General features: G+C 36.8%; 3 protein-coding genes across 5 annotated transcripts in view; 1 reads left to right on the top strand and 2 right to left on the bottom strand.

Moving 5' to 3' along the window:
• The window catches only part of otud7b (OTU deubiquitinase 7B), a 35376-nt gene extending 34913 nt beyond the window's left edge, over window positions 1-463 (bottom strand). For both annotated transcript variants that reach the window (XM_084385660.1, XM_084385661.1), the window contains exon 1: window positions 248-463. The gene's annotated coding sequence lies outside the window, so the exon portion shown is untranslated. The remainder of the gene's footprint in view (window positions 1-247) is intronic.
• An 866-nt stretch (window positions 464-1329) lies between these two features.
• rbm8a (RNA binding motif protein 8A) lies at window positions 1330-4749 on the bottom strand. 2 transcript variants are annotated; one of them, XM_084385658.1, is made up of 6 exons: window positions 4544-4749; window positions 4007-4066; window positions 3850-3927; window positions 3399-3535; window positions 1880-2016; window positions 1330-1722 (listed from the first exon to the last, which is right to left on the bottom strand). In XM_084385658.1, the coding sequence occupies exons 1-6, from the start codon at window positions 4608-4610 to the stop codon at window positions 1677-1679; spliced, it is 525 nt and encodes a 174-aa protein (XP_084241784.1). In that variant the 5' UTR covers window positions 4611-4749; the 3' UTR covers window positions 1330-1676. The 2 variants fall into 2 exon arrangements, with proteins under 2 accessions (XP_084241784.1, XP_084241785.1); XM_084385659.1 differs by having other exon boundaries at window positions 4550-4647.
• A 1104-nt stretch (window positions 4750-5853) lies between these two features.
• Window positions 5854-7351, top strand: LOC311306815 (uncharacterized protein). The gene is made up of 4 exons (XM_084435395.1): window positions 5854-5922; window positions 6041-6110; window positions 6590-6716; window positions 6820-7351. The coding sequence occupies exons 2-4, from the start codon at window positions 6065-6067 to the stop codon at window positions 7037-7039; spliced, it is 393 nt and encodes a 130-aa protein (XP_084291521.1). The 5' UTR covers window positions 5854-5922; window positions 6041-6064; the 3' UTR covers window positions 7040-7351.
• The last annotated feature ends 8859 nt before the right edge of the window (window positions 7352-16210 follow it).

Here is a 16210-nt window from a genome sequence, read left to right as displayed (position 1 = left end):
TCAGAGTGTCCAGCCTAAAACATGACCTAACGGCCAACTTTCCCTTATTAACACTATACTTTCACACAGTTTTTCCACAGAAAACATCTATTTTGATGTCAAACTACGGATATGGCGGAAATAACGGACACTTTCCTTTCAACAACAACACTCAAACGCGGAGGAAAAATGACCCGGTTCCGTTACAAAACGCTCGTGAGGGTTTTTCAGGCTCGCGGAGCTAAAGCTAATGCAGTTGCGCGCTTACCATGAGCGGCCTCGCGGAATTTCTCTCTCATTTCCTCCCAGTCTGGGCTTTTCGATCGCAGAAAATCCGTTCCTCAGGTGATAATGTGTTGTTCAGCTTTGTGTAAATGTCAAAAATACCTCTTGCTTGTTGTCTTAAAAAGACTTGACGACTAAGTACATTCTTACTCCCACAACAACAACAATGTCAACCAAGGCGCTACAAATCCGCCCATCTAAGGAAACTCAACTGACCGCTTGGGCCAATCAGAGAGAGAGTTGAATTTGACGGACACAGACGTGAGCCAATAGAGATTGGAATTTCCTATTAAGCTCCGCCTGTGGGCAGAAAAGGGCAAATGTGAAAAGAGAGTGGGAGCTCAGTATTCCACGCTGGTTGGTCAACCACATAGTACATGACGGGCATCGGTTCGAGGAGCCTATTAAAGTAAATTGGACCTGTGACAAAGTCGGACCAACGTCATGACGTAATTTGCTGATGCTGGAAAAATGTCATCATGTTGTCTGGTCAATTTCACATGTTCATCCAGCATGACATCAGAAATCATAAATTAACGCCTATCATTTCTGTGGAAACCTGCAAGTGGTTAAAAACATTTCCTAACAGAGATATGACATCGCTCTGCTGGTTAAATGTGAATTATGATGACATAATTGCCTTTATTTAAAAAAATTGGTTATTCAAAACTAGGTAAAAATGTATCTAACGTTTTTATAATTTGTGTGACTAACAACACAAATAAAAATTTATTTAAAAAGTATTATTTTGGTCTATTTAATAAAAAAAAAAGGTCAAAGTACAGTGAGGAAACAAATGAATAACAATATTTTTAATGAATTGTAATTTGACCCACATTAAAGACATTACCAAATTTGAACACATTGGTAGGGTTTAAAAAAAAAAAACCTCAAAAGCAACTCAAGGACATAAATTTACACAGAAAATTTGGCAGTGTAATGCCAGTTAGATTTTTTAATTTATACTATTTTAGTAACGCATTTATTTGTGTAAAATTGTAAATTCTAAGTAAAAACTGTAATTATAAAAACCCAAATGGTCTCAAACAAAGCAGGAAACAAAGATTTTAATCCAAATTAATTTATTGGAAGTATACAAATCACTACTCATAACACGTTTCAATGAGGAAATGACATGTCAATCTACATACATTTTAAAGTGTACAGCCACTTTTTACAAAAAAAAAAAGAAAAAAAAAGCTATGGAAATACCAACAGCTTTAACATGTATGCTTCAGTAACATCTGTCATTCTTCAACAAAAGACCTACAGACAGTTGCTGAATAACTAACAATTAAGACAGAAACCACACAAATCCTTATTTAAAGAAATACAAACACTCCAATCTTTCTGGAAAAGTATAATGCCATCAATGGCTGGTAAACAGGCAATGGAGTTTAATATGGGAAAAATCAACGTCTCCGTCTGTCAGGGCTCCTGCTGCGCCGCCTTCCGCCCCTAGAGGAAAACACATTGGTCCATTAGTCATGTTATATGTCAACCTGTATCATTAAATGCTATAGAAGACAAACTCCACTACAAATTAAGATTGTATGAGCGAGTGAAACGGTCAGAGTATATAAATCCAGTTTAACAGCGTCAGATACCAACTCACCTCCTCTTGCTCTTAGGGGGTCCCCTTACAAAGCCCCAGTCAACGCTGATTGGTTGCCCCATAAGATCTTGTCCATTCAGCCCTTCCATCGCAGCCTGGGCTTCTTTGTAAGTCTCGTACTCCACTAATGCATAGCCCTATAAAGAAAACAAGCCTCGTTATTTGCCAAGATAATTTTTTAAACAACATGAAGCCCTCAAAGGGATGATTCTTTATTGGTTGCCTGGTTCCACAAGTGTCTTTCACATTCTTTGTCTTGAAACAGACCAAACTAAACATTTTGTGCATTAACATGTGTCAGCTTGACCTGAGAAAAATCTTCAAGCAAAAAAATAAAATAAAATTCTGGATCCACCAATGAGTTTCTCAATTGCCGACAGATATACATTTATTCAAATTAATGAAAACAAATTAAATGTAACAGGGTCCAAAAAAATAAATAATCACAAAATAAAACTGCATATTGAGCATCTTGTGATCAAAAACAGCTACACAGAGCACAACTGAAAGTAACAGGACACTCATTTTTTACACCATAATAATACACCATATTAGATGACAGATAGCTGATGCATTGACCAAAGAACTCCGTTTCACATGTGCACATAAAAATAAAAAAAAGTTAAAACTGTGCAAATGGAATTCACTTTTGTTTATCAAGTCCTTGAGCAGACACACTATTGAAGATGCACATCGCTAGTCACATGTACAGTAGTAGCCAGACCTTCAGACAATGGCAGAAGGTCTAGACTCCATCGCAGCTTTCATTGGCCAAGGACCGCCCAAGAGGACGTCTGAACGACATGTAAGGCCACCGATTTTCTCTTCAGAAATTTTGGAATAAACCACCCAATTCATATGGATTAGTCTTACGATCTCTTTATGAACTTTATGAAGTGGTAGCTGCGTAGCTGTCAATGGAGGGAGAGAAAGCTCTCAGATTTCTTTAAAAAGATCTTCATTTGTGTTCCGAAGATGAACAAAAGACTTACGGGTTTGGAAAGAATGAGGTTGAGTAATAACGACAGAATTTTCATTTTCGGGTGAACTATTCCTTTAAGCACAAGAAAGCAGCAAGATCATATTAAACACTGTCAAAATATGGTCATCAATTTGAGACAAAAATAATCCGATTCTGTTTTCTGTTTAAAACACTGCCATCTGGTGGACGAAATCAAAAACACTTAGGTGAATCCCTCTTGTTCAACAATTCCTCTAATTGAGGTAAAAAAGAAAAACTATTTCAGAGCAAATACAGAGAGAAAAGCCTTAAAGCCAATAAAACCAAACCTGACTTTACCACAAAAGCCTGTACCTGTCAACTTTATATTTAATAAATATTTTTATATATCTATTTAGATCTCACTTAGTCTCATTCACATATATACACATACAAACACACTCAAGCAGTCATTCATAAAATTACAAATTAAGTGAAAAAAATAAAAGATTTCAGTAAACTTTACACATATTTGCATATATTTTTCTGAACCACAAATAAAAAAAAAGCCAAACTAACCTTAAGGTAACCAGTTCTTCTGTCCAAATTTAAATGCAAGTTCTTGATTTCTCCAAACTCTGCAAACTTGTCGTGGACATCCTCTTCCGTCGCCTCCTCATGTACACCAGTCACAAACAGAATCCATCCTTCAACAGCTAAAGTGACATCAAAAACACGTTAAAAATGGCTCAAAATCTACAAGTGATAAAAGTTCTTTCTTCCAGATGCAACTAAGAATCGAACCAAGACCAAACATTTTGTCAACTGCGGTTAAACCAGCTTTTCCTTAACATATGCGACCTTGTGATAGAAATTCTAATGCATTTTTTATACAGTTCAATATGTTGAAATTAGAATTTACAGGTATAGAGATGTCAGATATGCAACATTAACATCAAATATACTCTGATTATCTGTGATTTGCAAAATACACTTGCATGTAATTTACAGTTCTGTGAGTTCCACTTACATCTCTGTGGGCCAGGCTCATCTCCATCCTGTTCTACCGTGTCATAGTCCTCTCTGACTCGGGATCTCGCTCCTTCCTCTGTGAAACAAAGCACCAAACATCATTAGCACGATTCATTAAGACGCAAACACACAGGGTTAGAGATGAGGTGACTTACCTGATCCAAACCCACGACCCTTCCTCTTCTTGGCTTTCTCTTTTAACTTGTGAATGCTCTCTGTAAGGTGAACAAAAGGAAAAATAATGACTCTTACAACGTATTCAAAGATAACAACAACGGCGTGGACATTTTTGAAGATAACTATATAAACATTACGAACGAAATAATATAAACTAATAGAAGAATGCCACGCATACTGTCTTTTTAACATCACAAACGCTGTGATGAATCTTTACATCTGAGCTTGTATTCTTAACGACCACACAATATAATATATTTCAGCGATAAACATGAAAATAAGTCAACCGTATACAAATTAAAAACCAAAGCAAGGCAACAAAGTTAAGCAGAATCAGTACAGCGCGCGATTCGTTTGAATTAGCCAACTATTAGCACGCGTGCTAATCTGACTAGGCCCGTCGGACGTAAACACGGGTATTACACACATTCAGCACTAATAACCATGTAATTTTTTATCATTTACAAAAAAATAAAAATGTGTATGGACTTTCTGAATATAAATAAACATTGTACCATCACCATCCTCATCCATAGGAAAGTCTTCACCCCCCGCTTCATGAAGATCCAGCACGTCCGCCATGATGCCTGCTTGTGAGTGAGCGAGAGTGCGACTGCGAGCATGCGCAGAATACTCAATGCGACACACGTCTTGTTCGTCTTCTTTGCGTCACATGCTGTTCGACTACTTCGCCATCTGTTGTTTTGGAGGACGTCGTACCTCTGAATTTTATTTACAGACCAGGCTTAAACCTAGTCCCAGACTAAAATGCTTGAGGTGTTTAAATACACCTGAAAGTGCACTGACATATCTCAACACAACAGTAATGTTTTTTTTTAAGGCACATTTTTTATGTCCTAGCACTACTTAAATGTCCCAATTTAACAAAGGCCTAATCCTGGCTTAATCTAAACTCTGTCTGTAAAGCCAGGCCTATACAACCCAATATAAATAACAATAAGAATAAAATAAATAGGTCGGGAATTAAACGTTTTATTAAAACATCAAAATAAAGTACATACATAATTAACATACTTTGTACAGCACAAAAAACAAAACAAAAACAAAAACATGACGTTTTGGGGTCTTCTTTATTTAGTGAGTCTCTATTACTGTCACTTTTTATTTAGCTAAAATTATAAAAACATGAATTCAGTTACATTGTTTATAATCCTCATTTATAGCCTACTTTAATACATTTTAAACAATCCTGATGACAACAAACTGGTAATGTATTAAGTCTATAAATTAAATTACTATACTATGAATTAAATTAAATTACTATAAATCTAGTTCAAACAATGCCCACATCAAAATGATCTGTTCTTCAAGTGTAAAGTTCAGCGTCTGTTTCTAACGTTGGACTCCAATAGTCACTTTATATGACAAAGGGGGACAAGATAACCAAGAATACCTGACCATAGACATATTCCCCACTCCACAGTCTTAGATAAACCCAATCAGTTTGTGATAGAATAACAGCTGAGCTGGTCTGTGTTGACGTGTAAGTCAAAACATAAGAGGAAAATACTAGCTCAGAAGGTTTTAGGATAAAATCTCAAGACACCAGGTAACATTCATGTACATGGGTTTGGGGCATAGACTGAAAAAGAAAGACAATCCATACCAACAGTGATATAAATAGACATACTCTCATGTAAAAGTGATTATGTGATTTGAAACACTACAAAAATGCATCATTTGAGCACAAAGAGTAAAAGAGATTACTGTTGAACTTTGATTCGATCACTTCAGTGTCAGGTAAAGCCTAAAGGTTCAGTGTATGTAGATGATCTCATCAGCACTGGTCACCCTTTGAGCTTGTCCTGGGACTATAAAAACCCACGGCTCATTGGAGAACACACCATCTGGTCTAAGAACCCCTGGACGTAAGGTAAGATTGCATCTACATTATACTGGTCATGTCGAGCTCTGCTGGTGATTCTTAATGGAAATTTAAGAGGAGAAGTCTGACTAGAAACTGAAATGAATCATTATCTCTGTCTGTTCAGGTGACCCTCACCCAACCTGCAACCATGAAATTCTCCCTCATCGCCGTCCTTGTTGCTGCTCTGGCCATTGGTGAGACTTTAAATCATGTTATAACTTGTGATGCTCTCAACATATGTTGTATTTTGTGTATGCAATATGGCACCTCAGTTAGTCTACATCTTCATGGTTCCATAAAGAACATTTAAAATCCATGGAACCTTTCTATTGAACAAAAGGTTCTAAATAGTGGGAAAGGCTTTAGATTATTAAAATGTTCTTCACACTAAGAGAAAATGGTTATTTTGAGAACTAGTCACAGAAAGGTTTTTTGAGGAACCCAAAATGGTCCTTCATTGCGAGTAAAAAACCCCTTTCGAACCTTTATTTTTAGTGGTTAAATAGACAATGTGTGTGGTGGATATTTTATCTCTGTAAAGTACTTAAAGTGTCCTGTTGAAACGTACAGTAAAAGCCATAGTGTCTTTCACCTGATTTAGCTTGAGCACTTGAGAGTAATGCCATTCAATATGTAAGAGTGTACTGATCAACCATCTCTGTTGATGTTCCAGGCTCTGAGTCAGTATCTCTGGTCAAGAGAGACGTTTCTGCTGAGCTGGACACGATCGCCAAGTATTTCCAGGACCTCGTGGACAATCTGAAGAACGTTGAGGGCCCTGAGCTGGCCAGCAAGGCCAAGTAAGTCCATCATCTTAATCTCAACTGTGGATTTGAATGATCAACAGAATTACGATCCAATTGAACTTTGTTATTAATGAATTCTCTTTGGTTTGTGTTGCAGCGCTTACCTCGAGCAGAGCAGAGCCCAGTTCCAGCCCATGGTTGAGAAGCTCCAGGAGCATCTGAAGCCCCTCTCCAGCAACATTGAAGACCACATCAAGCCTCTGGCCGCCTCCGTCCAGGCTCAGGTCGCCCCGCTGGCCGGCATGGTCCAGACCCACGTTGAAGACGTCCTCAAGTTTGTGGCTGAGAAGACCAAAGCCATTCTGCCGCCCCAGTAAACCCACAGAATCACCATTGTAGTTTTCTTCTATTTTGGTCTCTTTATGTATATTTAAAATAATAAAAGGGATTTAAAAGTCACTATGCTTTGTATCTCCTCCTTCCATTTTCTCACAAACTGTGTGTTTTTTTCCGTGCACATCTCACATGTATTAAACGAAGTAGCCATTTTGTTTTTAGGGTTTCCCTAAAATGAGGAAAATCATGTAAAAATCCAAACATTTTCCCGACATGTTCAAGGTTGTGAGAGAAAATATTTCAAATTGTTTTCAAATAAAAATGTGGTGTTGTGTTGCAGCAGATTAAAGACAAAAACCATAAGGATGAAGATTGTGTTTCATTTTCCTGATATTTTAAATGCGTTTATAAATATCTTAAAAAAAGCAAGGACACAGCCTTATAACTATAATAGGAACATTTTTATTTTCTTATAGTAACAATGTGTATGTCTTTTTTAAAAAATAATTTAGGTTTTTCATCTATATTTAATATTGATTTATGCATTGAGGACAAGTGTTTTTGGATGAGTGACCACGTCATACATTTTATAAAAAAAGAAAAGAAAAAGAAATGGTATTTTTATTTTATTTAGTAACAATTAGTTTTAAAGTATTTAGCCTAAATGCCGGTACAATATTATATATATTTACAGCATTCTTACAAATTTCTTGTCACTTTCATTTACCTAGTTGAATCTCACATTCACATCCAATGCCAAGACATGACAAAGAATGAGAACAATACAATAAGGTTATCAAAACATTTCAGAGAAGCCCAGGTTTGCCATTTTCTTTTTCTTGATTTTACCACAGAACAATATTTGATGGCAGGAAACAGATGCCTCGAAGTAAGAAAATAATTCAGCTATCCTGCATTAAACCTAATGCACATTCACAGACATCTGAATAACCACACACTGAAATCTAGGTACATTTATTTCCAAATGAATATCCTCATTTCATGTCAGTCATTTGGTTTGGCAGCAGAGGGCAGTGTAAATAAATAAACTCTGGTTATTTTCTGTGTGCATTGAAGACATTCATCGTAGAGCCGTGAGGCAGACTATGACTTGTTGTCTTCTTAGGTAAAAACAACAAAATCACTAGTCTTCCACACTGCAATAGACTTCATCAAAACATCGCAGACGACGAACCACATTAGAAGCTGGTTTAATCGCCCAAAAAAACCCATTAAATAATATTTAAAAAAAGAGGCATGCATTAGTGCATTAGAGATATCAGAGCTTACAAAACATGATTCTTGTTCAAACTCTCCAGTCGTGATTTTATTTGCACCTTTTTTCCGTCATTGTAAGACTTGGCCTGCAGTCACTATCCCATCTCAGGACAAATCAATGTTTTTTATACATCTGTCAGGATTTTAAAGGGACAGTTTACCCAAAAAATGTAAATTGTGTCATTACTTACCCTCAAGTTGTTTCAAACCTGTATTAGTTTCTTTCTTCTTTTGAACACAAAAGAAGATATTTTAAAGAATGTCGGTAACCAGACAGTTGACGGTAGCCATTGACTTCCATAGTAGGAAAAAAAATACTATGGAAGCCAGTGAGTGCTGTCAACTGTCTAGTTATCAACATTCTTTAAAATATCTTCTTTTGTTCAAAAATGTTCATTTTTGGGTGAACTATCCCTTTAACTCATTATGAAGCAATAATTTGGCCACTGTCAGCTCACATCACCAGTACCATGCAATATTTCGTCAGAAGGTCACACAGGCGTGAGGGACACACTGTTAGTCCGCGCTGACCTTCTCCTTGTACAGCGAGATAAATAAACTACAGCGAGCTTTTCACGCCCGCATGTCAGCCTTCATAAAGCACATTTTGTATCAGCATCTCTCTTTGAAATTCAATGTCAAATGCCAATTGCCAGAGTCACATGACAATGCCGAATAAAGCAAATTAGTTATTTTTTTTTAAACATTACAAGTAAAATGTGATGTTCAGTGTCTCAAATTGTAGTTCCATCCAAAAAAGGTTCAATGGGTTCTATAGAACCATAGGGTTCTTGACTCAATTTGAAAGAACACCTTATGCCAAAAATGTTCTAAATGGCTTAAATGATTATAAAGTATGTTTACAAGCTGCTTAATTCATAAAATGTAATTACAATTTTAAACGATTTAAAACAAAATTAATTAATCAAAACTAAATCCATAAAATTATCCCATGAACTGCTTGACTTTTCTTCTAACAGTGTAGTAAAAAAATATATATATGTTTTTCTCCAAATTGATAAAAACTTACCAGAATGATGTATAAGGACATTCATGTCAATTCCTGACGGATGATATTAGCTTGATATTAAAATAAGTAATGGACTGTGGAAAACTCCACCTTAAGTTGGTCCGTATGTTCTGAAATACACATGTCCTTAATAGCTGGTGACCTAGAAGGAAGCATCAAAAACGGATGAATTAAAATGTAAAAATGATCTCAAACAAAGCGTACATTCTGCAAGTCACCATTCTCACATCACAACAACATGACATAAAATAAAACACTTGGTACTCACCATGAACAGCCATTGTGTGTCTCTCAAAAGGATCAGTTTATAGACGAAAGGGCTTGCCTTTGATAAAAAAAAAAGAAAGAAAAATAGGAAAAGAAAAAAGAAGAAGCCTCCCGCTGATAATTGGAGTCTCGGCGGCACTTGAAAATAAAACAGAGGCCAGATGAATGGAGTACTGATACAAACTCCAAGGTGCTTTAGCTGAAAATTGGGGAACAAAACTACAGGTTTGTTTTGGAAAGACTGTAGGACCAATGGTCCAGAATCTGAGGTTCCTGAGGAGTCTCATCTCTTCAAACGCGAAGGGCCCCGGGCGCAAGGAAAGCTCTGCGTCTCTGGTCAGCGGTGGATATACTAATGGCTAGGTTTTGCAGACATGGGTTATGTTTTTTACTCAAAGCTGACAGACGGACAACCCCCCCTCTGCACACAGGTGCTATTCAAGGATATTGTGTAAAAATGACGTCAATGAAATTTTACTTGACAATCTTTTCAGCGTAAAAGTCCCGCCCTCTGTTACCAGTGTATATAAGTTCATCTGTCCTATAGGCTAGCGTGTTCTTTAAAGAGCTTTTCTCAATGCACATTTGAGCTGAACTATCATTATTTATGCATGCATATGTTTTTGACATACCTGAACACCAAGTGCATTTTAGTGAAATAGCGAGTAATGAAAGCGTACAGATGAATCTGTAGACAGACAATGCAGTGCATGCAGCGCTTTGCCTCAGCAACAATGAAGCGCTGGCCTTGGTGATAGTTGCTAGGCGATGGAGGAGATACAAAGGCCTCCTTAGAAACCAAAGGCCGTTTTTTTGGCTAAAAGGAGCAGTGCCACACAAATTAAACTTGGTGTACTATACTGAACTCAATAGTGGTGTAGATCATCTTCGGTGTGTTTTAGTAAAACTCTTTAGTTTGGTGGTTTTAGTGCCATTTTAGGTGATCTTGCATTCGCATAATAATAATTAACCTGCAATTGGTTTGAATTTTTACACATTGTAATGTAAATAAATTTAACTTTCACCTATTGCACATGCATAAACCAGGTTTTATTTACACAGTGAGATGTACAAATTTTCTTTTTCCTGATTACAAGATTATGATTATGGGATAGCATTTTGGTGTCACTGACAATATTTTGTTATACTGGAACTACTTAAATCTGTCGAAATCTACTTAAATATACTGATATCCATCATAATAATACAAGTGGTAAACATGATTACTTTAATGTTAGAGCGATGTTTAATAAATGCAGGGACTTACGACTCATATCTACTTAAATACATATTTTCCCCATAGGTATAAAGTATTTGATTTAATAATGTAGTAGTTTAGCATACAGTTTAACAGGATTTTATATAATTTCTATACCATTTAGTCTACGGTGCTTTTGAATACATGTGGAGCAAAATCGGATACAGGTTAGAATCAGATCACCGAGGCCATTTCCTATTGAATTTTTTTTTTTTTTTTTTTGAACCAAAGTTATTCAACTTAACTTATGCTGTAAAGCCATGCAATTTTCTAAGGCAAACGCTTAGCAATTAGATGACCATTCTTTCATTAAGTTGAGGTCAGCCCATTAACGCTGGCAAAAAAAAAGGAAAGCATAACGTAAGTTTGACGCACCCCAGTGAGTTTTAGACAGGTCTTCACAATGGGACCTGCAGCAAAATGTAAATTACACTAAATTGCTCTAATACACATCCAGTGGTCCTGGGAAGCACAGTGGGTCTTTTATGCACATGACTGATGGGTTCAGCTACAAAGTGGAGGAGAATTAGAGAACAGACTTGAAAACAGTAGAGAGTGAGCGGCTGAGCAAGAGCAGGGCAGTGAAGGATTGTTCTTTTGTACTGACAGCGGAGGCAGGTGCACTTTGAGAGACGCCGAGAGAGACAACGGCTGGCTAGGACCCGGTATTTCCAAGATTAAAAAGGACAATTAAATTAATTGTATTTTTCTGGAGGGGCTTTCCTTCTTAATTAGGAAATAAAAATTAGACTGAATTATTAAAGCTGGCCACACCATTTTCATTAACATACTTTTTACAGCTTTCTCAAATTAACCATCATTTAGAAAAGAGCACAATGGGATTGTAATCATAGATATGTATACATATATGCCTCATTAGTGGCTGTTTCTATGGGCTGCTTTACGTGAACCGTCTGCCATGTTGTACCTGGATCGGTCAAAGCTGGTCCGTGAACATTTGAGATCAAGTTAGTGTCTGCAACCGTAGTTATACACATGTATGAATATCCAATAGACTTCAGCTGATGATTTTGCTAAACTAACACAATTAAACAAGATGAAGGCATTAGCTAACACAACATTAAAAAGTTACCAAGTTAAAAGTCTACATATAAAAACATATTTCACTTGTGAAAGGTTCTCCCACTTCTACGAGAATTTAAATCTCAGCAGTTTTTACAACCAGAGTCTGTGCAATGTTGTGGCATCTTGGAAAACGAATTTTTACTGAGTGCATCTGAAATGTTGACTGTTCCAAGATGGCGGACGCGTTTGGAGCGTTCGAACGTGGCATCTACAGGTGTGTTCACGCCAAAGTGTTAATACCATAATTACGAGATTTCTACTTTCAACAAAACGTTCATGTCCTTGCAGAACTCGTAATTACAACTTGTAAGATAGGAATTTTCTGAGAGCTCATACTTGTACCCTGGGACCGCTGCTGATTCATTTAGGTGTGTTGCCATATAATGCATAATTCAGCTCAGAATACATCACTTGTTGTCTTCACGGAATTGCGGTAAAAGCGACATGGGGTGAACACAAAATACGTATACATATCTATGATTGTAATGCTTTTTTGGACATGCAAGTGTGTCATGTGTCTTCTAAATATCAGAACTGGATTGAATGTGAATTGAATTGGCAAAAACACACAGGAAGTTGAAATGGCATGATAGATAAGAGTTCAGAAGTCAGGGCACTGATCAGGGAGTCGACCAATTTAAGGGCTGTCTCAATCGCAAAATCCTTCCAGTGCACTGGAACATTCGCTCCCTGAAAAATCCCACAATGCACCCTCAAAAACCAGGGAGCATTACGTCACATTTCTGAAACGCGAAACATAAAATGCACGGGCTAACTCAAATATCATGGCATGCAATAGAAGATTTGCAAAGATCAGCATAAGCACACGTCGCTAGACAGGTAGTGAACACATAGGGCCCTTAACGGCGGGAAAATGGTCAGCGCGCGCAACGCATGGTCTAAAAGGGTTGTCACTATTCTCTTAATGAATAATGGGTGTGTTTTGGGCATAACGTGAAATAAACCAATCAGAGTCTCATCTCCTATTCCCATTAAAAGCCAGTTGCGCTCGCGCCATGACGGATCGCCATTTACATGACGGAATTTTCACGCGGAAAACTGAACGCTTCTCCAGAGCGTAAACGGATCTGCTACTGCGCGGGGTTAAAGTACACAATATTAATATTTTACAATGTAATCCTTTTATTTTTTATATTTGGCATGTTTGTGTGCTGCTGTGCATCCCTGTGTGTGTCTAACATGCTCTTTAAATTACACAAAACAAATAGCAACACACCAACAATGCGCCTGAAAACACCGAGTTTTCAGACCATGGGCGCACAAATGAACGCAAATGCATTTGCTATTTAAACAATGTGGTGCAGGACGTGAAAATGATAACTGCGTCGGACTGAAACTAGCAAAAAACAATTGCGTCGCACTTGGCGCTGCATTGTGCCGGGTGTAAGATAGGGCCCATGTAGTTATAGACTATAAACCTTGAAGGCTTTCTATCAAGTAGTTATAGTTATAAAACTATCAAGCAAAGCCAACATGCAATGTTTGTCTTGACGTTGTCAGGGGTCACGTGTGTAAGCAGCACGAAGACGAAGAAGCAAAATGACTTTAATGACAAAACTCAGGAGATCAGAGGGGTAAATCCAACATACACAACGTAATATAAATGGTAGAACGGACAAAGACTGCAGGAACACAAGGAGTATAAATACTTGAAGCAAACACAAGGAACGAATGAGTATATTAAAGGTGAACTAAATGCCTAATCAAACACACAGGAAAACTAGGTCAGGGGAAACAATGAAACAGAACAAACCTTTAACAGACGTACTTTGCTCTTCTAGTCAAAGATTACAGTTATATAAATGTCTTGTGTAAAAAAAATATATATATATATTGTGGCCAGTTAGCCATGAATTAAGAATTTATTCCTACAACTTATTAATTTGTGGACATGTTTTATTCATTCATTCCCTTGTTTTAGTTCAATTGTGGCCACATCATTTTATTCATCAATTTATTCCCTTATTTTAATTTAGTTAAATCATGGTTGTGGACTAAAATGAGGAAACAAATGAATAAGGTGTGGGAATGATCTGTTAATTCATGGCCACAAAATCTTGTCTCGTTTTTTTCCCACTGCATATCATATATGTAAATTTTAAGTTCAACATCCTTAAATTCAAATTGCAATTCTGTTTGTTTCCTCAATTTAAATTCATTACAATTCAGGAAGTGAAATGCAATTTAAATGGCCATATCCTGCACAATTCTGCACAACCCTGGTAATCACACTGACAAAGTAACATGATATTACCATATATTTTTTTCATAAGGCATATTTTAATACAGAAAAAACACTTAAAGGCCTCTACACAATGTATTACATGCATAATTCAATAACAGACAAGAAAACATTGAAAGCTTACAGTTATGTGATTTCACTGTGGGCAGAGCTACACAACACGACAAAATGTCTTGTTTTTTGACAAGCCAGTTTTTATATATTTTCTCTGATTAGAACATACTGTACATAATCAATAAGTGCAACATATAATGGCCACATGTACGGTCTTCCTATTGTATAAATCTGCAATATAGGTACTGAACTCACACTTTGGAAAGATATATTTGATAGCTGCGCAATGCTTCTCCATTAATGTACCTGCTGTTCCAATGCAGCAATTTCATTTTCATTTTCCCCAGCAGCCATTTGAGGAAATGGTGAAGCCCCGCTCCACTCAACACCCCCCACACCCGCCCCCGTCAGCGCCACAAACGGCCCAAACCAGAAGTGTTTCACTCCGTTAGGGCTCTTAATGTAAATTCCATTTCAGTGGCTATTATCCCTTCTTATTTTCCAGAGCTTTCCTGTTAGTACTACATGCATCTGGCCCTGTGGCACTCGTGAGGCGGCCCTCATCCAGCAGCACCCACCCCGGGGAGTCCTGCAAACTGCTTATTCAACAACTGCTTGCCATAAAGATGCCTAATGACATTTTAGAGGCAAAAAGGCCAGTGTGGTTTTTAATTCATATTTAATGGTCGTCAGGCTAAATAGGTCCACTGCCCTAAATGAGGACTCTCTCTCTCTCTCTCTCTATCTATCTCTTAGGATTGATGCTGTGAAAACGGCATACTTTTTTTTTCTTTCTTTTTTTTTCTAAACGAATTGCTGAACCCAACAGCTCTTGTTTTTATTTCAGGGTAATAAAAAAAAAAAAAAAAAAAAAACAATAAATGAGGACATTACAAAAATAATTTTAAAAGAAAGCACAGGCTCACGATCTTAACCACTTTGGAATTTAAGGTATAAGTCCATGATGTGCTGTTCTTTTTAACTTTCTATTTATCTGAGAGCCCTGACAATTTTTATTAAGGTTAACATAAACAAAAATTAAGGAGATTTTTTTTTAAAGAAATTGATTTTATTTAGCAAGGATGCATTTAAATGATCAAAAGTGACAGTAAATCATTTATAATGTTACAAAAGATTAAATAAATGTTTAGTGTTTCTTGAGCAGCAAATCAGCATATTAGAATGATTTCTGAAGGATCATGTGACACTAAAATAATGATGCTGAAAATTCAGCTTTACATCACAGGAATAAATTACATTTTAAAATATATTACAATAGAAAACAGTCATTTTAAATTGTAATTATATTTATTACACCATTATCTGTTTGGTCTAAAACGCAACTGTTCTCATGTTTTGCAGCAGGACAGCAATTGCGAGTACATTTTCTGACATCTTTGCGGGACTGTGATATAAAGAGTGTACAAAGTAACATTTCTTTAGCAACAGTGTGAAAGTGAATAGCACATAACAGGCACAAATGCTGCATCCCAATTCAGAGGTCACATCCTTCGAAGGCCGACTGAGTCACCGCGGCGCGACAAAGAGAGTCCCAATTTGAAGGCTCCTGCAAATACGGCCTCCAAATGCGTCCCTCATTTCCCGTTAAATGAAGGATACGACAGATGGATCCTTCACGGCCTTGCCTCAAATATCTCAAAATATCTAATGATACAAATGTAAAAAATAAAAACTTTAAAACTTTAAAACCTTACTGAGATGTGATTATATATAATTTATAGGGGTGTAACGATACCCTCATCTCACGATTCGATACATATCACGATACGATATTATTGCGATACTCCATGACATAATGATAAAAGGTTAACAACATTTTTACTGTTGATTAAAATGCTAAATTTGGTTGTGGGTGTAAATGAATAGGCTTGGACTTGGTGCAGGTAACCCAATTCACAGGACAATAGAGACACCAGAATAAAAATATTCATGATTCTGAAGCGGAAAATACAGAA

This window comes from Rutilus rutilus, assembly GCF_951802725.1.
Source record: "Rutilus rutilus genome assembly, chromosome: 17".
Classification (NCBI taxonomy): domain Eukaryota; kingdom Metazoa; phylum Chordata; class Actinopteri; order Cypriniformes; family Leuciscidae; genus Rutilus; species Rutilus rutilus.
This window is presented reverse-complemented; position numbering and strand designations above follow the sequence as displayed.